The following is a 9,465-nucleotide window of genomic DNA, read 5'->3' as shown; positions in this document are numbered from 1 at the left end:
GTTGCAAACCGCTTTGTTATTTTTAAATGAAATAGTGGCCTACATTTTTAATAAATAAATACAATAAAATAATGTATTCCCTTAGGGCACTCTTTGCCAACCTGATGTTTTGGACAGCTGCAGTGGGCAAGGGCTAATGGGATTTGTGGTTTGCAACCATCGTAAGGTGCCAGGTTCTGTACAAAATGCTTCATTTCCCAAACTATCGTTTCCCAAACAAAATGAAATGGCTCAAGGATGATTCACTAACCGCACTCCATGCAAACACTTATAACAGTGGGTGGCTAACTTGCAGACCCTCCAGATGTTGGACCCTGACCCCCCCCGCCAGACCCAGCCAGCATGTGGTCACAGGTGAGTTTGAGAACATCTGGAAAGCCCCCCCCCCAAGATTAGCCACCCACTCCTCGCAAGAGGTGATCAGATGAACAGCTCGAGCCATTTCCGCCGTGGATCTTTGGCAATTTTATTTCCACAAACTGCCGGAATTATCAAATGAATAAATTAAGAATAAATATGGCTGCAGACTGCAGAAAAGAGTTCCGTCAAAACGTCACATTTTTAATCCTAAATTTAACGGGGTGGGGAAGAAGCCACATTTCAGAGTTTACAATGGACGCTCTGACCCTTCCTCTCCTCCCTTGCGGAAACTTGATTGAGCGGGTTATGGGATGCTGAAGTCCCTCCAATGCGAGCGTCCTGGAATGTCCAAATGCTACGACGGTCTTTTCCGGGGGGGACTGGGTTACCTGCATGGGCATCGATGAGGAGCCTCGTAAAAGTTTGCAGAAGGCATTCCTCTGGGGAAATCGGCGGTCCAAAGTTCGCCAACATGTTCGGTTTCTGGAGCGCGTCTGTTTTCATGCACCTGGTCCAACCTTTGCGGGTGGGCTCAGAGGAACGGTAGTTAAGGCACAGGCAAGGGAAATACCAGCTTCCACTACAAGAAAGCCCGCTCCTCTTCCCTTCGAGGACGCATCTGCACACCGCACAAAACTACGGTTCCCAGCACCCTTAACAAACTACAGCTCCCAAGACTATTATTTTGGTGGGGGAGGCCACGTGCTTTCAATGTATGGTGTGCGGATGCCAGCCAAACATTCTCCCCCCCCACGCTGGTGCCAACAAGGTTTGTTCTCTCTAGTCCTGGAGTAGCCAATGTTTGTTGGACTACAACTCCCATCATCCACAGTTGACAGCCAGGGGTGATGGGAGCTGTAGTCTAGCAAGGTATGGAGGGCCTTAGGTTCCCCATTCCTGTTCTTTAACCTTCTCCCCCCCCCCCCGATGCTGAACGACAACTAAGCCGGCTTAGCCAACAGCCAAGGATGATGGCCGCTGTAGTCTAGCAACATCTGGTTGGGAAAGGCTGGCCTCGGGTGATCAGCTCTTGGCCAGCGGTTCCTCTGTCTCAGGTATGACCTTGTAAGGGTGGCAGTCGCGGGGAGTTAGGACCCCCACAGGAGCAGTTGCTGATGCCAAGAGAGTGCCCTCGCCGTCCTCCATTTTAGCACTGGGTTCTGGCACAGACGGAGGAGGGGCAAGGCAGCTGGAGAAGTTGGGCAGAGTCGTCAGGACGAGGCTTCCGGCGAGCATGAACGACCCGGCCGCTAAGAAAGAAGCAACGTAGTCACCCGTTGCGTCCCTCAGCCAACCTGGAAGAGAAAGGGAGAGGGACCTGGAACAACCTAGAACAGTCCGTGCCAGCCTAGTGCCCTCCAGATGTTTGGCACTCTGTCAGCCCCGGCCAGTGGTCACAGATGGGAAGAGAGGAGGGCCCAAAGGGTATGAGATTGGGGAAGGGTGGTCTAGAACATAAGCCTCAAGACAAACCTAGAACAACCCAACTGGCAGGGAAGAGAGGAGGGCCCTGAAGGGTATGAGATTGGGGTAGGGTGGTCTAGAACATAAGCCTCAAGACAAACCTAGAACAACCCAACTGGCAGGGAAGAGAGGAGGGCCCTGAAGGGTATGAGATTGGGGAAGGGTGGTCTAGAGCATAAGCCTCAAGACAAACCTAGAACATACCGACTGGCAGTGCCGTCACTTCTGATGTAGGTGTGCCGACTAGAGGTATAGACCTAGCGGTGGTAGGGAGATTATGTGCTTGGTTTCCTTGTCCAGAAAGGGCTGTTTAGAGGCAGATACTCCCAGCTTCAGTCCCCAACGGCATCAAGGTAGGCCTTGGAGAGACTCTTGGTGAACCGCTGCTAGTCATGGAGCCCTCCAGATTTTGTTGGACTACAACTCTCATCAGCCCCTGCCAGAAGGGTTTCAGTGGTCAAGGAAGGTGGGAGTTGTAGTCCAATGACGTCTGGGGACTCAAGTTTGGGAAAGGCTGCTCTATTGCAAAGTTCTTCAGTCCCGATGCCACCCACCTAGACGTGATTTCTCGTGGATGATGGGAGTTGCAGTACGGCACCTGGAGGGAACCGTGTTGGCTCCCCGCTGGCGCAGGCCACACTGTGGTAAATGGGCCCCCTGACAGAGGGCCATTCTGTGCTCCTATCTCGCTCCTTGAGCTGGGAACCAAAGGCAACTGCATGGGAAACCCGTTTTGCCTCCCTGCGGAGGCAGAAATTTAACTAGAGCATGTTCAGCCACACCCCTTAACCCAGTTCCAATTCCAGAAGCTTCCAAACCTGCTTTTATCAAGGCCCGGCATGGATCCAAATATTTTTGAGGAGCTAAAAGGCTCGTTTATGTGCTGGAACAGTTAATACGGGAGGAAAATGCAGGCCAGGATCAGAGCCATGTGCAGTGGTTGTGAGTGTCAGAATAGGACCTGGGAGAGGCCAGCGTTCAAATCCCCACTCGGCCATGAAGCGCACTGGGAGACCTTGGGAGCCAGTCGCTGCCTTCTCGTAGCCTGACCTACCTCGCAGGGTTGTTGCGGCGATAAACCGCCCCCTTGAGCTCCTTGGAGAAGAAGCTGGGAAATAAATGTGATGAATGGCACCTACCAGAAAGAGGTGCCCCCAGCAGCCCCCCGATGCTCTCGATCATCTGCAGCAGCCCCATGGAACTGAAGATGTTGGCGATGCCCACGATCTCGGGGATGATGGAGAAGACCACGGGCGTCAGAGCCCCCGAGCAGAACCCATAGCAGAGGCTAATGGCCACCAGCAGTGGGTAGTCGCGGCCCCACGGAATGGCCACCAAAGCCACGCCGGTCAGGAAGGTCCACGCCACCAGGATGCGGGCGAGGCGGCAGCCGCGGCAGTTGGACAGCCAGCCGGAGAAGAGGCGGCCGCACAGGTCGGCCGCGGCCGTCAGCGACATGAGGAACGCCGCCTGGTACTCGTCGAAGCCCAGCTCCCTCGCGCGGGCCACGAGGTGGACGTAGGGGACGAAGTAGCCCGTGTTGACCAGGGTGATGGCCAGAACGAACCTCATGAAGGCAAAGTGGCCCAGGAGGTGGAGGCCGAAGAGGGAGGAGAAGCGCGTCCAGCACGTCCCTCTGGTGCCGTGGCCCGCCGGACCCGGCAGATCCTCCTTGAGGGTGATGGGGCGGATGAGGGCCCCGCAGACCAGCAGGTTGAAGGACATGCCCGCCACGATGAGGAGGGCCCCTCGCCAGGCGTAGGTGTCCACCAGGAGCTGGAAGAGCGGCGAGAAGGCAAAGGACGAGAGGCCCACGCCCGTCAAGGCCAGGCTCGTGGCCAGCGTCCGGCGGCGCTTGAAGTACCGGGCGACCGACGCCAGGGAGGGCGTGAAGACCAGGGCCCAGCCGAAACCTGCCAAGAGAACGAGAACGTCCCAAAGTGCTGGTTTGGGCCTACGGAGCCTTAAACAGAATCGCAGAGTTGGAAGGGACCCCCGAGGGTCATCTAGAGCAAACGCAGGGATCGTTTTGCCCAGCGTGGGATTCAAACCCGCAGCCCTGAGATGGAGAGTCTCATGCTCTCCCAAGGGAACTACCCCAATACCTCAAGGACCTATGAACCGATCTGCACCCGAGGCCCACATTTGTGTGCCTCTTTCACAGGAGGGTGGCAACACGAGAACAGGCCTTTTCGGTGGTGGCTCCCCGTTTGTGGGATCCCAGGGACGCTCACCTGGCGCCTTCATTATACATCTTTGGGCACCAGGCCAAAACATTCCCTCTTCAACTAGGCCTTGGGCTGGTTAACATCTTATACCCATTTTTATACATGTTTGTGGGAGGTTTGTTGGCTTGAGTTTCCTGTTCTTGTTTTTATCATGCATTTTGTGTTTTTATGTTTTATTGAACTGCCCTGAGGTCTACTGATGCAGGGCGATATACAAATCAAATCAAATAAATCAATAAAGAGCCTGCTGGAAAAAAAGAGGCTTTTCTCCAGTTGCAACCTCAATCCTTTTTATAAACTTCTATTGCGTCGCCTCTCGCTCTCCTTTTGCCCTTGCTGAAAAGCCCCAAACACCACAGCCTTTTTTCCCGTAGGGTGAACGTCCCCTTGATCCATTTCGGCGGCCCATTTCTGGAACCTTCCTTTCCCCCAACTCGACTCGATACCCTTTCCGAGGGAAGGCGACCAGAACAAAACACAGAAAGGGAGGCACAGGCATCCCCCAAAGAACACAAGGATCAGGCCAAAAATGGCTGCCGGGATCAAGCCAAAATGGCGCCTGTCTACCTCAGCATCCTGTTGTCATGGTGCCCCACCGGATTCCCCGGTGAGAAGGCCATAAGCTGGGAGCTCCTTCTCCATCCTCGCACCCAACTGTCGCCAGAGGCAAAAAAAAGAGAGGCCACAGATGGCTTTTTCAAGATGGCGGCCTTCCATGAGGGGGAAAATGAGGCCTAACCCTTCGCTCAGTTAGCCGCCCTCAGGAATTTTAACTCAGACAATGTCCACGTTTGCTGAAGTTTGCAAAACCAACACATAAATCTAAAATGAACAAATAAGCCATTGTGTATCATGGCTATCCTCTCAGGGAGACTTCCTCAGGGGGACGGCAGCCATCTTGAACGGAGCCTGACTTTGCTTCTTCCTCAGATATCCAAGTGTCCCCTCGGATATATGGCTTCTCCTTCTCTGTGCTGGTGGCCTCCAGATGTTTCAGACCAAAACATTTTGGACCCAAACATCTGGAGGGTATCTGCTGTAGTCGGAAACACCTGGAGGGCATTGGCTCTGAGCCATTTTTTAAAGGCAGCCATTTTCTTCAAAGACTGGTTCTCTCTCATAAGTGCTCTCCTCCCCTCATCTCTCTGTTACCTCAGCCTTTGCTAAAAAAAAGGGGGGGAAGACTGCCAAATAAATATATTGAGATATTGGAAGCAAAAATAATAATTATGCCCGTCAAGCAAAAGGATGGAAAACTAACACATCACAGTTGCAGAGTCAGGGTAAAACTCCACAAGACTGGATAGTTTGGGGGGCAAGCAAATTTGTACATGATTATTTGTTATTTCATAACATTTATATGCTGTTTGATCATTAAAAAAAATATATCTTTAAAAAAAAGAAAGTGTAAAAAAAAGAAGAAAAGACCCCAAGGTGGTTTACAAAAATGGTAAAACAATAAATTTATAAATAGGAAAAATTAATGACTTTTGAAAAGTTTAAAACATGCTTTAAAAAGATTAAAAATTGCATCAGTTTTGTAAGCATCGGGGACAGGCCTTGCCTAAGCAAGACTCATAGAAATGTAGAGTTGGAAGATACCCCTGAGGGTCATCTAGTCCAACCCCCTGCAATGCAGGAATGCTTCCCTCAGCCGTCCTTGGGTGGGCTCAAGGTTAACAGCCAGAGGCAATGACCCATTGCACCACGGGAGGTGTTTTAAGCAGGTGCCGAAAAGAGTACTTTGAAGGGACCTTGCCTGACGTCAATAGGCAGGGAGTTCCAAAGTTCACACTGAAAGATTGGTTTCTTGCAAAGGATAACAACGCAGGTCGCACAGTTTCAACGCACCTGAGAGGAGTCCGATGCAGAGGTACAGGTGAGCCAGGCAGGTGGCAAACGAGGCCAGCAGGAACCCCAGGCCCGAGAAAAACCCGCCAGCCATGACGACAGGGCGGGCCCCATAGCGAGAACTCAAAGCACTGCCCACCGGACCTGCCAAGGAAGAGAAAGGGATGGTGGTCACTGCATTGCTGCTGCAAGGAACAGAATCACCCTTCCCCAGTTCTGAACAGGAATTCGCACCAGGCGCTGCTATGGGCTATTAGAACCATAGAATTGCAGGGTTGGAAGGGATGGGACCCAAAGGGTCATTCTGAGCTGCAGAATGTTTGCGAGCGCTTCCATGACATCACAGCACCACGGCCAATGGCGAGGAAGGACGCGGAAGACAGTTTCCCACCGCATGGGGGGGGCAATGATTTCGCACCGAGCGCAGGCAGGCAGCACATAGTGTGTGTGTGTGTGTGTGTGTGTGTGTCCCCCCCCGCCACCACTCCACTCACTCGCAAACTGTTGCACCGCGATCCCAATCGAGGTGATCCAGGAAATCCGTCCGGACAGCTCGTCAAAGTACGTCACAAACTCCACAAAGAAGACCCCGAAGGAACGGATCACGCCAAAGACCAACGCGGATTGGAGGAAGGCCGAGAGGACGATCATCCACCCCCAGCCTCCGTCCGGGGCTTCGGGGTGAACCACGACCGGGCCCAGCATGGATCCTGCTTGGGGAGCGAGGGAGACGGTCCAGGGGAAAGAAAACCCTAGATATGACAAGCTTAGATTTCCTAATTATTGCTCAAGCAGCTTCTTCCAATAACATCCATCCAACTTTTTCCTGGCACGAGATTCAATTATTTTCTGCTCCCCCAAGGCATCATTAGAAGGATTGGGAAAGCATCTGGTCTCTAGATTCCCACATGCCAGAGAGGCAATGTGGTGCAGTGGTTAGAGCAGTGGTTACCAAACTTTTGGGCGCCCCCGCCCCCTCTGTATATATATAAGGGTCTGACACTTCTGTTTCTAGTGTATCTGAAGAAGTGTGCATGCACACGAAAGCTCATACCAAAATAAAAACTTAGTTGGTCTTTAAGGTGCTACTGAAGGAATTTTTTTCTATCCCGCCCCCTTGGTTCCATAAATTAATCCCCAGTGCCCCCCTACCCTACAAAAAAGCATTATTCAGAACAGTGGCTTGCTTGACCCACTAAGGAAGATAACAGCACAATAAAATCCAAAACAGTACACAATGGATTGCATATTTATTTCAGTCCTGTTGGGGCTATTTTAGTTTAACTGAACAAAGCTGATGAACTTGATCCACTGAGACCATCCCGCCATGCCTCTTAGCACCCAGTAGGTAATCCCATCTGGGTTTAGCATGTCAGACTAGGAGCTGGAAGACCAGAATTCAACCCCCCCCCCCAAGGATGACCTTGGGAGAGACACTGCCTCTCGGCCCAACCTACCTCACAGGGTTGTTGTGAGGATAAAACGGAGAGCAGCGAAAACCATGTCTGCCGCCAGAGAAATAAATATGCAAAAACAAGGGTACCTCTGAGCACGTGCAGAGTCTGCCGCCACCCACCAGCAGAATTCCAGACTGCACCGAGTCGAAATGCCCCAAACCTATTTCCTCGGTGCCATTACTCTCGGCATTCCTCCTGGGAGCTACTCACCCCTCAGTCGGCTCCCTGAAAACCTCTTTTCGGCCTTCTTCAAACAGGTGGGCCATGGAGGGAGGGACACCCTGGATCATAGAGGGAGGTGCCAGGGATCTGGGGAAGGGGGGGCTTTTAGAAAGAGCTTTCAAGGTGAAGAGAGAGGAGAGGAAGTGATGGGGGGGGGAGATGGGGAAACCACAGAAACATATTTGCAAAAAGACACACACACACACAGAGAGAGAGTTGATAAATCAGTGCAAGATTAATAATAATAATAATGATAATGATAGGGGTCTTAGGGGGTGGATCTTGGAGAGCCAGGCGCCTTGCAGAAAAGCACGACCTCTAAATAAACCTTTTCCATTGGGGGGGGGGGAGATTTGGGGAAAAAATTACGTGAAATCGCATGATAAGAAGAAGAACCAGGGAACTTGGGGGGGGGGGGGCTTACAAGCTTCCTGGGACTTCCCTCCCCCCCTGAGGAATTCCTGATCACCCCCCCCCCGCAAACAACTGCTGGAATCCCCCCCAATCCCGATTCATACATGGCCACCTGAGGGTGCCCCCCTCCCCCGCCGCCCAATTTAAATTAAATAAATGAAACATTGGATGGTATTGTTTTTGGGGCTCCCCCCCTCCCAGGGAACACCCCCCTTTCCCTCCCCCACCGCCGTTTCTTTCCTACCGGGGGAGGGGGGGAAGCCGGGAGCGCAGCGCACGCAGGAGCCTCCGCGTGAGCGGCTACAATGTTGCAGGATTCGAAAGGGGCGGGGCCCGGGTCCAGAAGCCACGCCTCCGCCTCTCTCCTCCCGCTCCGAAAGGGCTTCGCTATGGAGGTGTTGGGGGTGGGGGTGAGGGCGCGCAGGCGCAGTGGCGACGGCGGAGGGCAGGTTGATCCCCTGAGCACCTGCGGGGCGCGCGTCGGTTCGGATGCAATCCGGCAGGGAGGGAAAGCAAGGCGCAGAGCGATCCTCGGCTTCAGGCGGGATCTAAACCTGCGGCGGCCGGAAGGGCGAGCCTCCAAGGCCGGGCGCAGTCTACCCCCGGAAGGCATTGCGGGGGGTTGGACTAGATGACCCTCGTGGTCCTTTCCAACTGCTACAATTCTATGATTCTGCATTCTTGTGCCCCGTAGGATTGTGATGCAGCCATTGTTGTTATTGTTGTTGTTGTTGTCATCAACCTGCCCTTCACCCTAAGGTCCCAAGGCAGGTTTGGAGTTAAAAAACCAAATTAATAACAGAGTCTGTTGGTTGGGTCAGGCCTATGCCTGGAAACCCCGCAAGCAGGATTCGAGCGCAAGAGCCACTCACCCCTCCTGTGGTTTCCAGCAACTGGCATTCAGAAAACATCACTGCCCCATGGAAGCCAAGCATAGCCGCCGCCGATAATCCTCTCCTCTGTGAAGGAGTTTCTTGTACTTGTTTCTTCTAGTTTACATTCTGCAGTGTGTGAAAAAGAACTTTTCTTTTGTCTGTCCTGAATCGTCCTACATAAAGACAGCTTCTTATGCTTCTGCTAATGGAGATACAGTGGTACCTTGGTTCTCAAACTGAATCCGTTCCGGAAGTCCGTTCCAAAACCAAAGCGTTCCAAAACCAAGGCGCTCTTTCCCATAGAAAGCACAGTGGTGCCTCGCTAGACGAATTTAATTTGTTCCACGGGTCAATTCGAATAACGAAAAATTCGTCTAGCGAATCCCATAGGAATGCACTGAAAAATAATAATATACTTTTTGCCCATAGGAACGCATTAATTGAATTTCAATGCATTCCTATGGGAAACCGCGATTCGCTAGACGAATTTTTCGTAAAGCGAATTCGTCTAGCGAGGCAACCTCCGCTAGAAAAATCTCTTCATTAAGTGAAAAATTCATCTTACAGGGCATTCGTCTAGCGAGGCACCACTGT

The 9,465-nt window shown here is 52.3% G+C and overlaps 1 protein-coding gene across 5 annotated transcripts; it reads right to left on the bottom strand.

Moving 5' to 3' along the window:
- Nucleotides 1-217: 217 nt before the first annotated feature.
- On the bottom strand, nucleotides 218-8,361 carry LOC118095323 (monocarboxylate transporter 13). Of its 5 annotated transcripts, none has more exons than XM_060281914.1 (5): nucleotides 8,241-8,361; nucleotides 6,398-7,697; nucleotides 5,904-6,047; nucleotides 2,964-3,737; nucleotides 218-1,655 (listed from the first exon to the last, which is right to left on the bottom strand). In XM_060281914.1, the coding sequence occupies exons 2-5, from the start codon at nucleotides 6,606-6,608 to the stop codon at nucleotides 1,384-1,386; spliced, it is 1,401 nt and encodes a 466-aa protein (XP_060137897.1). In that variant the 5' UTR covers nucleotides 6,609-7,697; nucleotides 8,241-8,361; the 3' UTR covers nucleotides 218-1,383. The 5 variants fall into 5 exon arrangements, with proteins under 5 accessions (XP_060137897.1, XP_060137898.1, XP_034992370.2 ...); XM_060281915.1 differs by having other exon boundaries at nucleotides 6,398-7,669; XM_035136479.2 differs by lacking the exon at nucleotides 8,241-8,361 and having other exon boundaries at nucleotides 6,398-6,655; nucleotides 7,571-7,925.
- Nucleotides 8,362-9,465: the final 1,104 nt, after the last annotated feature.

Source organism: Zootoca vivipara, chromosome 13, assembly GCF_963506605.1.
Source record: "Zootoca vivipara chromosome 13, rZooViv1.1, whole genome shotgun sequence".
Classification (NCBI taxonomy): Eukaryota; Metazoa; Chordata; class Lepidosauria; order Squamata; family Lacertidae; genus Zootoca; species Zootoca vivipara.
Note: the sequence above shows the minus strand (reverse complement) of the source record. Positions and strands in the feature narration are given on the sequence as shown.

Bases quoted from the DNA above. Each gene is read 5' to 3' on its own strand.
- LOC118095323 (XM_060281914.1), bottom strand. From the start codon at position 6,608: ATGCTGGGCCCGGTCGTGGTTCACCCCGAAGCCCCGGACGGAGGCTGG. The intron at 6,048-6,397 runs GTGAGTGGAGTG...CTTCCTTGGCAG, and splicing joins CGCGGTGCAACAGTTTGCGA to GTCCGGTGGGCAGTGCTTTG. The intron at 1,656-2,963 runs GTAGGTGCCATT...TTTCTCTTCCAG, and splicing joins GCTGGGGGCACCTCTTTCTG to GTTGGCTGAGGGACGCAACG.